The 20,800-nt window shown below is 32.7% G+C and overlaps 1 protein-coding gene across 1 annotated transcript in view; it reads left to right on the forward strand.

Moving 5' to 3' along the window:
• Positions 1–457: 457 nt before the first annotated feature.
• Positions 458–20,800, forward strand: part of CEP290 (centrosomal protein 290) — a 48,176-nt gene continuing 27,833 nt past the window's right edge. Inside the window, exons 1-26 of the mRNA XM_061369350.1 lie at positions 458–579; positions 718–795; positions 1,566–1,635; positions 1,891–1,937; positions 2,414–2,557; positions 2,778–2,831; positions 3,814–3,966; positions 4,340–4,522; positions 4,833–4,922; positions 4,998–5,120; positions 6,882–7,005; positions 7,553–7,725; positions 8,348–8,510; positions 9,141–9,241; positions 9,334–9,421; positions 9,894–10,006; positions 11,679–11,763; positions 13,053–13,195; positions 13,709–13,873; positions 14,839–14,988; positions 15,957–16,072; positions 16,363–16,465; positions 16,615–16,845; positions 17,379–17,552; positions 19,352–19,463; positions 20,159–20,364. Coding sequence (XP_061225334.1) covers positions 478–579; positions 718–795; positions 1,566–1,635; positions 1,891–1,937; positions 2,414–2,557; positions 2,778–2,831; positions 3,814–3,966; positions 4,340–4,522; positions 4,833–4,922; positions 4,998–5,120; positions 6,882–7,005; positions 7,553–7,725; positions 8,348–8,510; positions 9,141–9,241; positions 9,334–9,421; positions 9,894–10,006; positions 11,679–11,763; positions 13,053–13,195; positions 13,709–13,873; positions 14,839–14,988; positions 15,957–16,072; positions 16,363–16,465; positions 16,615–16,845; positions 17,379–17,552; positions 19,352–19,463; positions 20,159–20,364 — 3,291 coding nt within the window. The 5' untranslated portion in view covers positions 458–477. The remainder of the gene's footprint in view (positions 580–717; positions 796–1,565; positions 1,636–1,890; positions 1,938–2,413; positions 2,558–2,777; positions 2,832–3,813; positions 3,967–4,339; positions 4,523–4,832; positions 4,923–4,997; positions 5,121–6,881; positions 7,006–7,552; positions 7,726–8,347; positions 8,511–9,140; positions 9,242–9,333; positions 9,422–9,893; positions 10,007–11,678; positions 11,764–13,052; positions 13,196–13,708; positions 13,874–14,838; positions 14,989–15,956; positions 16,073–16,362; positions 16,466–16,614; positions 16,846–17,378; positions 17,553–19,351; positions 19,464–20,158; positions 20,365–20,800) is intronic.

Consider the following 20,800-nt stretch of genomic DNA (forward strand, 5'->3'; position numbering starts at 1 on the left):
AAATTAATATCTGGAAATGGATGCTCATAGTACCAATCGAAAGCAGGTGTTCTGTTTAAATATTAGAAATAATGTTTTTGTGACTGCAAGGAGATGTTTATCCTACAAGGGCTGGTTCAAATAGGTATCCAGTTGTGTTTGTTAAAAATACCACATTGAAAGGTGGGGAGGAAAAGAAGGATATTAAAGTTATAATAGAAGTTTTGCATGTGTCCTTTTCTTCATTGTTAGTGTCACAAATTCATTGAATATGAGTGATGTAACTTTTGAGTTAAAGAAAAATGGTTTTACTATAGCCACCTTTGTTTGCAGTAGACCAAAATGTGAACACAATGTTAGTAAATGTTACAAAATCAGTACAGTTTTTATAATCATCTTGTGTGGTTCAGTGGCCAGCCTACATTAAGTCATTTGACATAAGAATGTCTGATAACTTTTATTTTAATTTTTGTTCCAGGAAAAAATTATAAATTCAATATGGCACAGATTTTAGATTGGAAGAAGCTTATGAAAGTGGATCCAGATGCTCTGCCTCGTCAAGAGGAACTAGCAGACAGATTGCTGGAGACCGTGTTGAAGGTACTCAAGGGAAAAACAGAACATAGAGGGTTTGTTATACATTCTTACCCATACTGTCTCTGGTTTTTAACATGCATAAGTGATTTATTTTGTTGTTTTCATTGATATTTGTATAAAAACAGTTGTCTCTTTGCTTAGGTTGATGGGAAAGATCTAAAAACTGAAACCCTGGGAAAACTGATACACCTTTTTAAAATTACTCAGTCATTATTGAAGGTTTGTGTTAATTCTTACTTTCTACAATTCTGCGGAGGCATTGTTTGGGTTTGGGGTTTTTTTTAAATGAAATCTTCATTACTTTTTTTTTTCCCCTCCCTGCATTGAATAATGACCTTAGGTTACTCCTAAGATTGTTTATATGCTAAACATGTGCTTGCACCACAGTATCTGCTTGTAGCCATTGGGATTACAGCATTTAGCAGTGGGAAGTAAAGTGAATAGGACTAACATATAGTTAAGGAAACTTAGTTCCATAAATAGAAAACACAAGCAAGTAGCTAAAAATTTGTTAGATGTTGTAAGTTATTGGTAATGATTTTAACTTTAATAGAAGTTTTTGTGATAGGTTGATGTTTTAGAGTAAAGGGAAATGTCACCATGAATGAAGAAAACACCTTCATCCTAAAACTGATTGTCTAAATCTATCATACTTTCTTGTATTTACTTATGAATGTACTGACAGCTGAAAATAATGGCAGCACGTTGGTTTTAGAGAGGCTCTTTTATTTTTTTTTGATTCTCAGCAATATGCTTTTGAACGGTTAGGTAGCCCTTTAGAATAAATTACTAATGAGGGTATTTCAACAGTGAACTTCTTAATTGTCAGCATGGGCAAAAATGAGAGTGGTTCAATTTGTTTAACGAGCGAAAATTGATATTCTTTTGTAAATGTTTTCATTGTTTCAAATACGAGGTCTATGGAAAAATCTTTTAAATTACATAAGTAGTAAATATTTCTTCTTTTGTTTACTGTATTTTTTTTCCAGATGAAAACTCAAGAGGTAGAGCTGGCACTAGAAGAAGTTGAAAAAGCTGGGGAAGAGCAAGCCAAATGTGGTAAGCAAACCTTTATAAGCTATCCCTAAATGATTTGTTAAATGTATTCATGCATTTTTTAGTGTGGGTTGGTTTTGTTTGTGCTTTGGTTGGTTGGTTGTTTTTTTTTTAAATTTAGGAAACTGAATAAAATACCAACTGCTCTAAAGTCAATTGTTTGAGTGAAGTCATATTTAAAGACTGAGGGTAAGCATTGTTACTTTGGGTACTTTTTACTTGGTTAGGTATTTCATTATATGTGTTCCGTTTTAACAGAAAATAAACTTAAAGCAAAGGTGATGAAACTTCAAAATGAATTACAGGTATGTTTTCAAATTCTCCTGTTTTATAGATTGCTGTTCACTGGTTTTTCTAAACGAGTTTGGTTTTGGTTTTTGTTTTTTTTTTTTTTTTAGACTGCTCTTTTAATCTAGTAAAGAGATGTAAAATTTTAACTAATTTATTACATTTTAAATAAATTTAAATACATTTTTAAATTTATTAAAAAAATAAATTTTACTAATTTAACTACATTTTAACTAATGCTTTTTATTGGCTTACGAATGCTGTCTAGCCTCAGGTTTGCAAAGTGCTGTACGTACAATGAGTTTTTTATACTTTAATAAATCCCATTTATTTTCAGAAATTTCTGAGTATTATTGAAAGAAGTTAGTGAGTCCTTCCTGTTGCTTTTCCTGAATATTAGGGACATTAATCTTAGCATCTGCTGTGTTTTTTTTAGTTCTTTCTGTTTTGAAGAACTGTACTATACTTAGAATGTTATTTTAATGCTTTTAAGATGGCACAAAAATCTGCTGGTGGTCGTGATCCTCGTTTTTTGCGTGATGAGATCTGCCAACTGGAAAAACAATTAGAACAAAAAGAGAGACAGTTAACAGATATAGAAAAAGACCTGGAAAAAGAGAAGAAAATGAATGAACAGGTAAGAAGTAATCCATCTTTACACCTCTAAAAACTGTTCTGGAACATCTTTTGAAAAGTCAATGTTCTGAAAATAGCCTCTGAAATTAAAAAAAAACACCCAAACCCACAGGTGAAATTGGACTGCTCTGCATACATTTTCTGGTTTGTTTCTGGAGTTCTTTGTTTTTATAGTTTGTTCTTTTAGTGATACATATAAAGGTTTTCTGTCTTCATTCTAGCTTGCTCTTCGAAATGAAGATGCTGAAAAAGAAAACATCAAATTAAGGAGAGAGGTTAGTAAAGAATTATTGCTGATTTACTATATTTTTAACATTCTTTATAAATAAATCATTATCTTTTTGTATTTATGGTCTTTAGCATGGCATAATGTTTAATTCCATTTTAGAATGTTTTGTGGCTACCAGTACAAAGAGAATACAGAATTTTAGTCGCATTTAGTAAATATGTTATACATCTGCTGCAATGAAACATAGTTCATTGAGGTCAGGAGTTGTCACCACTTGAATTTACGTAGTCCTAATATGCATTAATTTTGTCTTGATTTTGTGTTTTGAATTTTTAGTTTTATTCTTAGGTACTGTTGACAAATAGATTTTGTAGATATTAGACAAGAACTGATTTATGCCTGTTGCTTTTGCTAAGATTATCTGATTGGTTAACATAAAATTATAAAAAGTCAAAAGTTAATACAACAATAAATGCAAAGAGAGAGTTAACATTCTTTATTCCTAGATTTTAGTGTAATTCTCTTAAAACTACTTTTTTTGTAGCCATTTTTAGAAAAAAAATACATGTTTCTAAAAAATACAGGTTATTTTTTAGAAAAAAAAATACCTGTAATCTTGGCCTTTGAGAGAATAAAACAGCAAAAGTTAAATTAAGTCCCATGGGGAAACCTTTGAGAATTGTTCATCAAAATGCCCTCTTGCATATGTGTGTATATGCTTGTATATGCATACACAGGTATAGAGAAATCTCTCTTATTTTGTCTCTACCTTGATTCCTATTTAGTCTTCCAAAAGATAATTTCTAATGTTTTTCATGCTTTTTTTTCTTGGTCTTGTTCTCTCCTTTTTAATCTGAAGAAAAAACGCTTACAGAAAAAGGTGAGGCTTCTAAGTTTTTTAAAAGCAGACTGTAGGAATTTGAATGGCATTTGACTGTCTTAGGTCTTTGTGTTAGCTTGCTAGAAAAGCAATGTCTTTGTCTTTAAATCTTCAAAATAGATTTCAGTTTGGATTGCTTTCTGTGCAGAATGAAGAGCTGTGTCAGGATGTAGTTGACTATCAGAGGCAAATAGATTCTCAGAAAGAAGCAATTCTGTTACGAAGAGGAGAGAATTCTGATTACAGATCACAGTTGTCCAAAAAGAACTTCGAGCTTGTCCAGTATTTGGATGAAATTCAGGTAAAATCTATGCATGCTATTGAGTACTTATTAGACTGTTACTGACAATAGTGTTTTTCACAAAGCTATGTCCAACTCATGTGGAGTAAGGGAATTCATAATGTAGTTGGGTTCTGTGATGCTTATGCATAGCACTGGTGAATCTGGCAGAGGTAATTAAGTCACTGGAAATGGGAGATGTGTCTTTTGTTTGCTGCTAGGATTTGTTGCAGTTGATAATCTAGAGGTGAAAAATACTCTCTTTTGTGCTAATTTCTTGTAAGACTTTCAAGTCTTAATATTTAAGGGAGCTTAGTGCTTATTAGTCAATTAGTGCTTATTTAGATCTTTAGATGTGCACTACTTAAAAGCAGCTTTTTCTTTAATTTTGCAGAATTTGACTGAAGCTAATGAGAAGTTAGACATTCAAAACCAAGAAATGAGGAAGAATCTTGAGGAATCAGTACAAGAAATGGAAAAGATGACTGATGAATATAACAAAATGAAATTAATTGTGCAACAATCTGATACTGTTATGGATCACTTAAGAAAAGAGAAAGAACAGTACAAATTTCAAGTAAGAACTTCACTCACATTTTAATTTAAAATAAAAAAATGGTCAACATATCCAGTTAAAAATATACATTCTACTGAAATAACACTCTCTAAAAGTAGTATGATCTTTAAATTTGGTGCAAATTTTAAAAATTGCCTTCAGATATTTTGTACAAAATGTTAGTCATAGTTGTGTTCTTGAGAGTCATGATCTTCCCTTGCTGCTGTAATGCTAATCTGTTAAATTGTATGCACTTGATATAATGTGTTTATACGTATATACTAAGCAAAACATTTTTGTGATATGATATTAATTCAAATGGCATTTCTAGGTTCAGGAGCTTTCAGACCAGCTGAAAGCAAAGAATGAAGAAGACTATCCACTTATGGCAGCTGTAAATGCAAAAGTTGAAGAATGGAAGGTACTTTTTAATACTTTTTTATTAGTTTTATGGATTACTTCCAAGTGTTCTGATGGTATTTTATCTTCTTTTCAGAATATCTTAGCTTCAAAAGATGATGAACTCCTACAGCATCAGCAAATGTTGTTTAACTTGAAAGAGAAATTGAAAATGGCCCAACTTGATGTAGACAGAAACAGTATAATGGCCCTTCAACAGGTACAGTCTGTGTGAGAAATTACCACTCACTAAATATGCTAGTGACCAAATAATAAGAGTCTTTCATAGTCTGCAAGTACCAGAATATGTATTGCTTGAGTATTATGAAACAGGCCAAGTCATTCCACTGCAAAGATAGCTTAATAGACAGTGGCAAAGGAAACTTCTCTTGCTGTATGTATGAACTGAGCTCTTGGTGATTGTTCTGCTAGTTTCATATTTATCTTTTGCATTATTAGACTGATTGCTTTAACTTCTAAGCATCCGTAATTTAATGTTTTTAGATTACAGCTGAGTTTCTGTCTCCTAAATTTGTTAGTCAAGGAAGACTCTTACTAGTGTTTAATTTTATGTTTCTTTATTTCACCTCATGCCTTACTATTAAGTCTGTGCTTCAGCCCCTGAAGTGTATCACTCACATAGCTCTAAGATTTTGAACTTCCCCATTTTCTTCACAAACATGAAGAGAATAAATAAATAAGCAGCCCATTAATAACATTGAAATATTCACCATGGAAAGCATACTGTATGATACAGGATGATTTTGTGCCTTGCTTCAAGGAGTTATTTGACATTTGTATTTCATATTGGGCCCATGTAGACCAAGCAGTGAGGTGAGATAAATTTAGGAACAGAGAGCTTCTCAGGAGAAAAAAAAAAAAACAAAAAAAAAAAACAAAAAAAAACCCAAAAAACAACCAAAAACTTAGGTGCAAATCAGCCTCTTCCTCTTCAGAAGAGGAAGGCAGCTGACAGTAACTTTGCTAAGAGTTGTAGAGTCTGGCTTTAGCTGACTAGATGGTTCTAGAGGTTGCTTTTTTCGATGACCATCATTAGCATGACAGTATGACAGTTTTGTGGAAATAACTGTATTTTTAAAACAGATGCTTTAAAGCCAAATCAATTTACTGTGCTGTGTTTTAACTCAAAATGGACTGAGCTTCTTATGCTTCAGTGTATGTTCACATTCTAAAGGGTTATATTTAGCTCCTTACAACTTTGCTCTTTGCCATTAGGTTTGAACTGTGGTTATATTTGTCTTCTAATAAAGCCTGCACTTTTGTTTTTCATAATATTGGTGTAAAGTAAGTTCAGCAGCTCTTGAGATTTTTACATTATAATTACATTCTGTAACTTTTTTCTGAGTATCTTTTGTATCTTTTTCCTCTTCTTTTGTTCATCACAGAAAAAATAAGATGAAGCTCTTTATATTTCTAAAGTTCATGTATAAGCACAGAAATAGTATATTTAAATAGAAGTCACTTTCACAGTCTGTATGTACTTACGGATATATATGCATGCAAAATAAGGTGTGATATGACTTTCTAAAAGTTCGATGCCTTGCTGAAAGGCAGTCTGCAACAGGTGTCATGTATGATGGATTGTTAGTCCTCCCAGTCTTGACTTGTATCTCTTGGTTCCCACTGGCAACTGTTTATGAGGAAACTGTAAGAAACATGTATCATCTGAAACGTTTAACTCTGAGAGGGCAGTTCCATTGAAAATCAGTGTACTAAAATACTGGTTTGTGTGTATGTGTTTGAGTGCTTTATTTTTACTCACTCTTTTATTTTTCCTGCTTTGCCTTTATATACCCAACTTCTAGATAATATCTGAACTCTCAGTTGTAAGTACAGTATATTTGGTGTTCTATAAATTGTTTTGTCTTAGCTACTTTTTATTGTGTGGTGTTCTATATAGGTAGCTTGCCTGTCAGTAGAGAAGAATTCTTAATGGAGTTTCTTTTTTGTGTGTGTGTAGGGTGTGCAAGAGAGGGATGCGCAGATAAGATTGCTTACTGAGCAAGTTGAACAGTATACCAAAGAAATGGAACAAAATACACTGCTAATTGAGGAATTAAGAAATGATCTCCAAAAAGATAAAGGTAGCAACCATTTTAATGTCTATGGAAGGGTGATAAGAAACCATGAATTTTACTGTACATTCTTTATTCACTAAAAATACCGAAAAAATATTTGCACTACATGAGTAATATTAGTCTCTAGTATTTTTTTGTTCATTTTCATTTATTAAACATTCATAAAGAGTTTAAATTCATTCACAGTAATTCATGGGGTTTATGGCAATGCAGTGTGTAGTTAACTATACCTGGTTTGTAAAGGTTAGAGCATAACATATAAGATCTCAGCCCTATGAAGAATTCCAAGTGAGTAGTAGCATGCAATTCAAAATAAATTCTACTGCACTTCCAATATAATATATTTATACTATATAACAAAAAATGATTTGCATTTCTCATTGTTTGAATGAACAATTGGGAGAAAAAGCACTAGTGTAGTCTTTTGCAATTACTTAATTTAAAAGAGCAGCAAGGGTAAGATCTTCATAACAACATCCAAAGTGTTTCTTTCTTGCTTGATGCCTGATAGCAAGAATTCCTAGTTATAAACAAATTAGGGTTTTCTTTGCAGGTCACTCATCTCTTGCTCAGCAGAATCGCATTGGGGAAATGCAAGAAAAGTTGAAAATGCTAGAGGACAGAACTAAGGAGGCTGAGAAAGCAGCAGAATTAGCAGAAGCAGATGCTAGAGAAAAGGACAAAGAACTTGTTGCAACTCTGAAACGAATGAGAGACTATGAACTGGTAAGCAGTGTGTCAGACTGGACAGGGTATTACATCATATTTTTAGGAGGTCATTTTGTCCTTCCATTTTTTTATTGACCCTGTTCTAATTAGAAATTAAGTTAAAGACTTCTGATGCTGGGGTTTGTTATTGGGTTTTTTTTAATAATAACATTTAGCATTCAAAGGCCAGGTTGGCTAGAGCCTTGGGTGACATGGTCTAGGGTAAGGTGTCCCTGCCCATGGCAGAGGGGTTGGAACTAGAACCATTCTGTGATTCTATAGCAGTCACTGACTGCTTGCCATATTTAACAATTTGTACAAGTCATCAGTTTTAGCATATTAGTATGAGCTTCTGAAGTCCATTGAATAGTAATTGAGCACTCAAGATAAGATTCTTCAAAGAATCATGTAGGAAGAGGACTCAGTTTTGAAATATGCAGAGGGTCTTCTATAGTTAAAAGATTAAATTTGTAAAAGACAAATTTGTAGATCTGCTTTTTATTCAGTAACCTTTTTCATTAAGTGTAATGCAGAGGAGTTATACAGGTTGAAAAACTTATCTGTGTAGTGATGAAAACTATATTCATGATTTATTTTTCTTACACTGCTGTTGGTTGTTTTACTTTCCATTTGGTTTCAGGGAATATATGGTTTGGAAGAGGCTGTTGCTGAAATAAATGATTTAAAAAAGCAAATCAGAATACGAGATCATGAGATCGAAACATTAATTAAGGAAGGCAATAAACTTGAACTTAAAATAAATGATTTTCTTGATGAAAACGAAGAACTCAGAGAGCGCTTAGGTATGCTATATCCATTGTGTTTTCAATTATTTGTTCTGTAAGAATTAAAATAATACTGTATCATGGAATGTTACTATACCAAGTAACTGCTTGGAAATAATTTTGTATATTCTGGTAATATTTGCAAGTATCAAGTTAGGACAAACTGCATGAATGTACATGGCTTACAGGTTGCTTTGACTGAAGGAAATGGGATAATAGGTTTTGTAGTCCTTTCTTGGCTTTGATTCCTCTGACTGTAAACTGCTTAATTAATTTCATAATACAGTAACTGGAAACAGAAGCTGTAGTGATGGATTGAAAAACAGAGAAGAGTTTGGACAGGCTTATTTTTACACAGAATCTAAACATAAATGTTAATTTTAATTTAAACATTAATATAGTAAATTTTAGGTGGTATTTTATTGCATTTTGGGGTTTGAGTGAGGTAAAATTATACTTCTGCTTGGTGCTGTTATATGTAGCATAAAATATGGACACCTATTAAAGTGCATATATTCAACTATCTCCTTTAAAAAAAAAAATCTACTTGACTAGTTATGTCCTTTTTAAAATTAAATGCATTCTAATGATTGCTAACATTAGTGTTCCTGCATAATGAATAATTATATAGTGTTTACTATGTTTTAGGTCTTGAGCCAAAGACAATGATTGATTTAAGTGAATTCAGAAACAGCAAAGCACTGAAGCAGCAGCAATATACAGCTGAAAACCAAATTCTTTTGCAAGAGGTAAGTGCTAAATCTTATTTTTGTGTAAGAGCTACGTAATAAAAATGTGGTTGAACAAAATGAAATACTGATCTGTGAACAATAATGTGCAGATTGAAAGACTAGAAGAAGAAAGAATTGAACTGAAAAAACAGATTCGTAAGTTGGCTCAGGAGAAAGGAAGAAGAATTTCAACAACAGGTAGGATTTTTTTTTTTTGTTTGTTATAAACTGTTCTTTCAAACAGATGTTGTCTATACCTATTTATATGTTATATTTGCTCATTTGTTTAAATTACAAGGCTAAATACATTGAATTGAATTTGTAGGAAGAGGTGAGTGCTTTTGTATTTTCATAGTCTTATAGCCCATTAGCTTTTTGACTTGTAGTGGCTAGTAGTGCATCACTGAGAGTTGTGTGGTTGGGTTGCAGTTCTTAGATGACAGATGTTCTCACCGTGATTTCCAAGAGATCTGTATAATGTATGTGTTTCAGAAATCTTAAAATTTCAATTCTGTGCCACCCCATGGAAGCATGTGCTCAAATGGAAGGGTTTACAGCTCCTTCCTTTGCAGGTAGAAAACCAGAACTCAGATGTATTAAGTGGAATATATCCCTTTGCTTGGAAAGTAAAAAATTCATAATCATCATGCATACATTTACTTGCAATTAGGATTGGATACTGGTAATGTGCAGATAACAGATAGCTTTACTGAAGAGAAGGGAATGAATAAGAGGAAGTTGGATCTCTTGAACAGACAGGATATTACTGAAGCAAAAGCAAAGGTAGGTTCATAAAGCAAGTTCATAATCATTTATTGTATTTGTCTTTTGAAATAAAAGTAATATGTAACAGATATTTGTAAATATCTGTTTAAATATGCGGTGCTTTTATTCACAACTTTTAAAGAATTAATAATTTGTAATTTTTTTTAGAAAACTAGCTAGTATTCTGAATTTTTTGTGAATATAGGCTAGCAGCTCATATAACATGGAAGGGAGAAACGCAGACAGAGAAGCACCAGTTAGACTTCTGAAGTCAGAGAAAGATACAGCTGAAAAAAGTAAGGCTGTGAGAGTCTATGTAGAAGAACTTCCGGCATACTTCAGAATTCAGATGCCTTGAAAGAAAGTAGAAGTATTTCTTTGGTTCATTTATGTTCAGTGTGGCAACTAATTAATGAATTCATAACTAAGTAGTTATGAAACTCTTTGTTTAAAAGAGCTTTACATATCAGCAGACCTACAGTTTTCACAGACATCAGGGATAACAGATCATGCAGACAATAGAGATATCAGAAGACTTAAAATCAAGCTGCACAGGTTCATTTTCTCCTTATCAGCCAGTGTGTGAGACCTGTATTTGGTATATAACCAAAATTACAGAAACAAGCCATCTTTTCAGTATCAAGTGTCCAGAACTTCTAATTCAGACCAAACAGGTGAGGAAAATTTTTCCCCAAGACAGTCTGTCAGCAAAAACTCTCTGATTGTTTGTGCATCTGCTCTTGGAAAGCCAGTAACCAACAAAGCACAAGTAAAGGCATTGAAAGATGAGCAAAACTATTTGCAAGTAAAGTTTTCTGATTTAACTACCTTTCAAGCAGACAGAGGAAACAAATGCCTAATACAGTTGTTGCAAGTAAAAACTTTAGAAAATGGACTCAGAAATGGACAATCAGAACACTCAGGTCAGGTAGATCCTGTTGAAAATCTCATAGAACAATTGAGAGAATTAGCCCTTCTTAGATCACAGGTGAGACATTTATAGTATGTGTATGCTTATATCTATTGCAGTTGTTCAGAAGGTAAATTCAAATAATGCAGATGTGTTAGTTTACCTTCATCTTTATTAATTAAAGCTATAGGATACTTCAAATGGAACTGGAATATTTTTTTTTCTAATAAAAAAAGTGCCAAGTCATTAATTTTCAGTTTATTTGTTAACATAGAATTGAAAAATGTAGGCAGATATTTTCATTCCATTGGTGGAAAAAATTTGCATAACACCTGTGCACACACACACACACAGACAGGTACAAAGACAGAATAGTTTTTATTCTAAGATCTTCCACACATCTGTGTACTCATCATTTTCCTCTGTGCATGCAGCCTTGCATCTCATACAAAACAAAAAAAAAAGCCTCAAAAAAAAAACCCACAAACAAACAAACAAAGACCACACACAGAACCCCACAGGGTAAATATTTATGTAAAATTTATTTATGGTTATTTTTTTTTTCCTGATAATTTTGTTGCTGTGAAGATGAGGCTGTTTCTTTGTTGCCTTCTATGTAACACCTCATTTTGCTTTACGTACTGTGTAATTTCACTGTTGAACATACATGAATTAGCAATATTTTCAAGCATTCTCATTTAACTACAGAGTCTTAACAAAAATTCTAATACTGAAATTTCTGAACTATGATTTTTGAGACGTCTTTCTTCTTTACTTTAGAATGAGTATCTTGCAAATGAATTAAGTATGAGAGAGCGAGATTTGGAGAAGAACAGGACCGTAATAGCCAAATTTCAATGTAAATGTAAGTTTAAATGTAAATGTAAGCCTGTTTTAAAACTAGGGGATGTTATCAGGCACCTGCAGATAGTTTGCTTATTTTGTGATTGTGACCACAAATATCTAACTTGGCAGTTTCTGTTTTAAATGCAGTTTACTTTGGTCTTTCACAGTGATAGTATTTGCTGTGTGCATAGAAGGTTATTAGACAGTCATTCTTACATACTTCTGAACTGTGGGCATTATAGTTGTGGATTGGTCCAGGTGTGAACACAATGATGAGAAAACAATGAATGTTAATGGCATTTGTCAGGTTGAATTATCATTAATGACTTTTAACATTTTGTGTTTATCTTAGTGTGTATTTTTGTGTATAAATACATACATGGTGCTGCTACTTTTAAATTACTGATAGAACATGAAACATAGTTAACTCATACTAAATATGTTAAACTAGTATCTCTCGTGTATTTCCCTCCTGAATCAGACCATATAAGGGCTTTAAGTCTGTGAGTGATCCCAATTAGAGCAATTTACTTGTGTGATTGTGCTTGTTTGACTCCAAGGAAGTGTTCGGGAATTAAACCCACTCATTGTTTACGTATACATTAGCTGAAGAGAACTGCTCAAAAAATCCAAAGTAAAAACAATGCTTATTTCTCTAGACAAGAATCTTTTATTGCTCCAAATATTGCATGCACTCCTGGATCTTCAGAACAGTTAGCCATCTTGTAAACTTGCAGAAAAAGTCCTGAGTGATTTCTTGTTTGGGTTTTTCTTAAAGTTTCCAGACTTCTTGCTCTGTCTTGGGAAATCTGAAATTCTACTGTCAAACTAATGGTGGCAGGAAAATTGTATGTTTTGAGAGTCCTTATTAAAGCCAAGTAATTTAAATGTTCTTTTTTTTCCCAGTGTCGGGGAATTCAGGCAATTTGCATATACCTCTTTGTAAAGCCCAAACATTTCCAAGATAGCCACATTTCTGGATTTGTGAAAGCTAGTCAGACAGGCTACTAAGGAATTGAAGAAAATGGCAGGAAACATTGAAGGCTGGAAGATTCAAAAAAATCAAACCTGTTCCCATGAAGCATTTCATATTTCATTCATATTATATTTTGTTTGTATTTGTCCAGCAAAATACACTCTGTAGATGTTCCTAGCAGCTTTACTTTTCACATCCTAATTGGTTATATTTATATATAGTATGAACATTCTTTCTATATATCAAATCAACAAGCATTATAATGACATGTCCTAGGAAATCTTAAATTATTTTTTCAGTGCTTTTAGATGCATTTACAATTTTTATTACAGTAAAAGAATTATCAGAAGAGAATAAACAACTTGAACAAGGAATGAAAGAAATATTGCAAGCTGTCAAGGAAATGCAGAAGGATTCTAATGTGAAGGGAGGAGAAACAGCCTTAATAATCCCGAGTCTCAATCGTTTAGTTAACGTAAGCTGCCTCTCTGAAGTATTATTTAGTTTTATGGGATTTACAGGCTTCTGTTTTCTCCTCGATTATTGGGTTATTGTATAATTAAATATTAGCTTCCTTATACATATGCATCTGTAGTTAGAAGTAGGAGTACGTAGTGTAATACCTCTTTAAAAATGCAAATTTATAATATTCAGCAACAGGAGATTGTTAGTAAAAATTAAACAAAACACCTTCAGCTGGATGGTACAAACCTGGCTTTGGTAAATTTATTGTACCAGTCATAAAGCTTAGGTAAAAGTTTGTTTGCTTGTCATTTATCTCTGGGACCTGCAGAGTTTAAGAAAAAAATTCTTTATTCAAACATCTTGCAAATAAAATATAGGGTGATTTTTTTTTTATAAGGCTTCTTTTTTTTTTGCCAATTTTATGTAGACTAAATTTGAGGGCTCCGGTTTATTATGTGCAGAAAAGCTTTTTTTCGTTTTTTACATTTTCTCTGTTTTGTTGATTAAATGTTTACTGTGTTAGGCAATGGAGTCAAAGAATTCAGAAGGAATCTTTGATACTAGTGTGCACTTGAAAGCTCAGGTTGATCAGCTTTCAGGACGAAATGAAGAATTAAGACGGGAACTGAAACAGACTCAGAAAGAGGCAACAAGTTTCTCTAATCAGCTGGCAAGTGCAAATGAAAAGGTATACGATTTATTTTATACAATTTATTTTGTGCTGGAAAAGTGGCTGCTCTAATAATTCAGACCAAAACCACACAAACTGTAAGATACTAAATTTAGCTTATATGAACAGTGAAATTATGCAAATCTTAAGTATATATATTGGATCTACCAGTTTGACCATTTTAAGTTCAAATCTTACTCTTCTTAATGTTACTTTATCCTTGGAATATCCTATCAGGCTAAACTCCATTCATACCTATCTTTTGGAGAGAGATGTCCCCCAAAAGCTCACAGATTTCTATCTTCAAGAAGCCAGTAATGTTGCATTTGTTTTTATTAAGTAACAGAGATTAAGTGTTCTAAAATATTAATCATTCTCTAAAATCTTCTCTTGTTTTCAGTTATGCAATTGATTTTTGTGGAATGCTGCTTTTGAGGGCAGGAATGAGGAATGAATTATTGTCTGAGAAGAAGCCAAATTTAAATTTGCTTTTTAGAATAGCTTTGGTGATACAAAAAGAGTTCCCAGTAATTAATGTTCTAGAATAGCGTTTTATGTACTGTTAGAGTAGAGAATCAGAGAGCTTTTAAAAAGTTTTATGGAAAGGCAAAGATTTGTTTAGAATAAACCATCATACCACTGTAATAATTCTTTCCAAAACTTTATCTTTTAAAAAGGAATAGAAATGCACTGCATTTTAAACAATTTGGCATAAAACTGTAGTGAATATTCAGATATGAAGCTGCCCTGACTACTGGATTAATTTCATAAATTTGGCTTAAGATCCAAATTTAAAGATTTATGGAATCACAGCATTTCTAAAAGGTTACTTTAAAGAGTATTTGACTACTTTAGAACATAAGTGGAGGGTGAATTAGGTTGTTAATAACAACTGATGTAGCATACGAAAACTATGTTTTTTCATAAGTTTATTTTTAATCGAATAGGAAAAGCTGATTTATGGGTTTGCTTCTTTTTTCTAGATTGCACAACTGAAAAATGAAATTTCCTTATTACAGCAGTCAGAAGGTGCCAATATTGTCTTCCAAACAGTGAATCTTCCAGAAGGAATGGTTCCTTCAAGTGTTAATATGATTAACTCTCTGAATGAATATTTAATACGTCTTGTACAGGTAAATCATTTGCTCCTTAACATCAAGAATATTTGTAACATATGGCTAATTCTTCTGAAATGTAATACCATGCCTTATATAGACACAGGAGATTTCTCAAAAATTACTTTGAAGTTCTGACATCAGCTAAATTCCTTGAGCTATTCTGTTTACATTTTTAAGCTGAAAGTATTTTGCTGTGTTGCAAACCTGGAAGGTAATACTTAAATCTTAGAACAATTCAGATTATTTTTTTTTTAATCTAAATTTTGATCTAAATATTTGACCGCTCTTTCTTCTACTTCTGTAGTTGCACTCTTTCTGTGAGAAATTCTCTGTTACTGCTGTCTGGACTCTACACCTGAGTCTGCATGTGCAAATCCTACTCTGAATAGGTTTTCTGTATAGAGCAAAGGTCTCTGTTTATCGACCATATGAATTTTCTTTCCATTATTTGTCAAAATACATCAACATTTATAAAGAGAGGCATAAATACATTGAAACAGGAGCCATTGATCATACAATAAAGAAGGCTTGTACAGTAAAAAGAACTTACCTTTTTCTTATTGTTAAATTATATTGTTCTGTATTTGATCAATTTTCGTGATTAGAGATTATCTTTCAGGTGTATATGATTATAGAAGAGTATTTGGGAACCTAAGAAAACATCGCTTTTCAGTCAGACATTCAGTTAGTATTCTTTGTGGGCTAGCCTCATGTTGTGATGGCTTGAACACTGAGGGCTGTAAGTCACAGTGCAAGGATGCACTCTTTCACACCTTTATTAATATGTATCCCAGATTTTATTGGACTTGGTTTTATCTGTTGCTTCTAAAGAAAACACACAGTTAATATCTGCAGTTTGTACAGTTCATGACAGAAGGTTCTATCATGAAAAAAACAAGGGAGAACTGTCATTTTGATTAATCCTTTCATGTGTAAAACCTTTGTTAATCACTTCAGTATTATATTTGGAAAATAATTATTAGGAACTGGAAAATAAAGAACAGTTACTTAAACAATTAGAAGACGCAGTAGAAGACTATAAGCGAAAATTTGCAGTAATTCGTCATCAACAAGGCTTGCTGTATAAAGAATATCAAAGGTATTGCTCTCTTTTCTATATTATGAAAGTTCAACTCTCTGAATGTTGAAGAATGTGGATGAGATAAGACACTTTAACTTAAGAATACTTCATCATTAAATCAGATGCAGCCTAAACAGAGGGAGGGGATAGCTTTTCAGTAATACAGCTACAGTTTATAATATATTTTTCAAGTTATGTTACTCCTAAAAATAAATATCTTTGTTTGCAATATTTGCAAATAGTTAACACTTTTAAAAATCATCATGTCTTTTATCATTATAAATGAAAATATTTAATTACTGTTTTAGTCAAAAGGAAAGCTGGCAGAAAGAGTCTGAAGATATGAAAGAGAAAATGAGAAAGCTAGAAGAGCAAAAAGAACAGGATGCTACAAAAATAAAGGCATATTCTGTAAGTAATTTTTATTAGCAAAAAGAAATTATTTCAAGACAGATGAACAGAATTTTCACACCTAGATAAAATTGTACAAGAAAGCTTGTCTATGGAGTTGAATTTTACCTTATTTCTGTATAAGGTTCTTTTAAAAAATTGTTTTACAGAATCTACTCAGTGCACTTCAGCTGGATCCTGATGAAACAAAGAAAGTACTTGCAGAAAATAGTAGAAAAATAACTGTTTTACAAGTTAATGAGAGGTCATTAACAAGGCAGTATACCACTTTACTTGAAACAGAACGGCATCTTAGAAAAGAAAATGAGAAACTAAAGGGTGAAATAACACATATAGAGACTGCAGTTACACAGAAGATTGGAAACTTGCAACGATTCAAGGTACAGTTTACAGTAGTAATAGTACATATGTTTTACAGTTTGGCAATAGATGCCTTTTTTGTTTTTTTAAATGGAGGCACTATTAATTTCTTGAATGCATTACCCTGATGCTTGTCAAACAGTGCTGTAAATTTTGTCAAAAAATTATTTGTGTTTATATAAGCATCATAATATGAAACCTGTCAGTTTGTCCCTCCTTTTTACTTGGAAAGTGTCATACAAAACCAAATTACGTTTTGACCTTGCAGGTTCCTAGGGCCTCTATTAACTCATCTTTGTAAAGTATGGTTTTGACAGTGCATTCAGGAGGCAACTGCTGATAAAATCACCCAGAGAGTTGGAATACCAGAAAAATTTTATCAGTGCTTATTGCAAGCAGTTTATAAAGATGGACAGTAGTTTAGTAAAATAAACCAGTATTATGTTCTGAAGCATTATATTAAATAGCATTATTTTTCTGTGGAGTAATTTTAATTTTCCTATTTAAAGATCCAGCAGACCGTAATAACGTATTGTGCTGATTATTTTCATAGGAAATGGCTAGTTTTAAGATTGCAGCTCTGCAAAAAGTGTTGGATGCTAGCGTGCCATTGTCTGAGCTAGAGCTGGCTAATAAGCAGTATAACGCATTAACTGCTAAATACAGAGATATGTTACAAAAAGATAATGTGCTCGTCCAGCAGACAACGAACATGGAACATGTGGAGGTAATGTTTCCATTATGTTTGAACCTGTCCTAAGTGAAAAACTCCTTCATTATACATTTGTTTCGTATTGGTTTTTATTCCCACTTAATAGAAAGATAGAACAAAGTCCCAGCACTGATACTGCTGGTTATATCAGTCCCATAGTGGGTATGAGATGTTAGAGCCAGTCTTACTGTTGCTATTGAATTGATTTCATGTCTCCGGTAATTTTCAGTGGATTAGGAAACATACACAAAGTCACAGATTTTATTTCAGTAAGCATACACAGAATCATAGAGTAGTTAGGGTTGGAAAGGACCTTAAGATCATTTTGTTGAATTGTTTTGGTGTGTTGGTTTATTTGATTATGTTTGCTTTTTAAGTATGGGTATGTTCCCCCACAAAGTATTTTTAATTCTTTGATTACCAAAACAAGGTTGGCAGAAGGAATATTTTTTATCATCTTCAGTTTTCTAGGTAATAAGGAAAATAGAATGAGTGTATACACTTTTAAAGCTTTCTCTCAAAGTAAATGCTGTTACTAATTTCTGATTTACAAGAATGAAATGTACAGTTCCAAAAGGCAGTAAGCAGTAAGCCTTTTGCACCATAAACAAAAAAAAAGTAAGCAACCAAAGATTGCTCACAATGCATTTGCAAAATGTTATAGGGACCGTAAATATGTAGCTATTCTTTTGAACATTTATTCTCAAGTAGAAAGGAACTTCTTTTCAAGAACTGTAAAGCTGGCTTCAAAGCTACATTACTACCTCCCACTTTTCATTCATGTTCGAAATAACAGTCCAAGAAAGTAGTAGTTTAAATAGATCAAGCTCATGTCATGTTCTTGTCTGTTGGGTTTCTTTGGTTAACAGGGGTTAAATACATGTGCTGGGTAAACTTACTGAAATTTGTCTGTTTGGGAACAGGTGGATGCACTTGTGTCAGCTGAATTTTTTTGAAATTTTCTGAAACTTTGTGCATTGCCTATTTCAGCAGTTTCACAGAGGTAGAGAATTGTTTATCGTAGCAAACAAAAACTGTTTTTAGAAAGCTAGAAATCAGAATCATAAAACAGCCCCAACTTTCTCAGCCGGATTTCATATGGGAAGTGCTTGAGCCCCCTTAGCATCCTCATGGCCCTCCTCTGGACTTGCTCCAACAGTTCCATGTGCTTCTTATGTTGAGGACACCAGAACTGTACACAATACTCCAAGTGGGGTCTCATGAGAGCAGATAAAGGGGCAGGATCGCCTTCAACCTGCTAGTCAAACTCCTTTTCGTGCAGCCCAGGATACAGTTGGCTTCCTTAATATGAATTATTCAATTTGCTTTACTGGTTAATGTGGAAATTTTTGTTTCTGTGTGGAGGAGTGAAGGAATGTTTACAAAACTGATGTTTTTCATCATATTAGATGTTTAAAAGCACTAAAAGAAGCATATGATCCATCTCAAGTACGTATTTATGTGCAAGATGAAGTATCCTGTGCAGGTTGAAATATCTTCCAGAAGTACTTTTTTTCTTTCCCAGTGTTAGTAAGCTGTTTAATATTACAGATTTCTTCATCTAATTCTAGACACTCTAGGAATCAGTCACTGGTGATAAATGTTCACAGTAATACTAGTTGGCAGTAAGATACAGCACGGAGAGAAAAGACTAGCATTTTTACACTTGGGGGAAACTTACACTGCAACAGAAGAGTGTATATAGATTATGGGTTATGCATTAATTAAATCTGTTAATTGAAAAGATTTTATAGATACTAATTCTGCTACAGTTAAATACTTTGCTGTTATGTCGCAACTTTTTTGTCATACAGTGTGAGAATATATCCTTGAAAGCACAGATAAATTTATTGAATAAGGAATTGGAGATCACAAAAGAGAAACTTCACACTGTAGAACAGGCTTGGGAACAGATGACTAAACTGGGCAAGTATGAATGTTATTTTGTAGCATTAAAAATCAAATAGTATGTCCTCCATGAAATATCTCAAAATGTTTTTAAACTTTATGCATCTTAACAGAACATCAAAACTATTTTGTATTTGTCATTAACGATCTCAATTTTTTTGGTGATTTTGTTTGTTTCATTTTATTTATCTATTGGACCAATACCAACTTTGTTTTTCTTCCTCTGTAAACTGTTCCACGTTGATTTTTCTTGGGTTAAGGGTTTAAAAGCTGGAATTTCCTGGTTTCATGCTCTGTAGCAAAGTGTTTTTTTCTTGATAGCTGAGGCTTCCTTCTGTACAGTTTACAGTCCCATTATTCAGGAACAACTCATCCACTTCTATTGCTTTTACAGATCTTAAATTAAATTTCCTGAAGATTTGCCAGATGAATTCAGGACAGAATGAAAGGCAACACTGAAAATACTTATCAGTCTCAATAAGGATAGTTGCAGATATGCCCATTTATAATTGATAATGATATTTTATTCAAATTAGATACTTTTCAAACATGGAATAAGGCAAGATAACCATGTCCCCAGTTTAAAGAAGTAACACCATAAAGTTTATCTGACAGAGATAAGTCAAAACTCACATTCTGTTTCATGGTGCAAATAATTTTTATAGTTGAATCAGTTTGTATATTTCCTAATGTAAATATTTTTTTTAATGTAGGGGATGACAATACCATGGACAAGGCCACAAAAGCAGTAACCAACAGTGAGATTTTGTCCATTTCTAAGAAAATCACGATGTTGGAAATGAAGGAACTAAATGAAAGACAGAGAGCAGAACATTCACAACGAATGTATGAACAGTTAAGGAATACTGTAAAGCAAATAGAAGAACGTAATTTTGAATTAGAAACAAAATTTGCTGAGGTAAATCTGTTGAGAATTTACAACGTAATTTCACACATCTTAGAAGCATACTCTTGAGCTTTTCAAAAAATATTAAATCTATATCACAACTGGCAAGTAAGCTTATGATGCAAAATATAGCTGCCTTTAAGAGCTGCAGTTCTGCATGCACAGTACATATGATAATTTATTTGTCAGTAGTTTAGTTAATCTCTGTAAAATGCATTATTACATCATCTCTGTAAAATAGCTTGCTACTTATTCAGCAGACTGCTAGAAAAAGTTTTGTTCTTATTTCTTGTGTCTAATTCATATGATCCCTTTTCTGCTAACTTTTCCTTAATTACCAATGATTAAAAAAATGTTAGACCTTAGCATCCCATTTGCAAATGATAGTGTCATGATTCTGTTACAGACAGGTTATGTCCTCTGTTACATGCCAAACATTATCTATAAT

The sequence above is a fragment of the Neopsephotus bourkii genome, unplaced genomic scaffold (assembly GCF_033783945.1).
Source record: "Neopsephotus bourkii isolate Nb327-2 ecotype Australia unplaced genomic scaffold, CSIRO-AGI_Nbou_v1 NB_1493, whole genome shotgun sequence".
Classification (NCBI taxonomy): Eukaryota; Metazoa; Chordata; class Aves; order Psittaciformes; family Psittacidae; genus Neopsephotus; species Neopsephotus bourkii.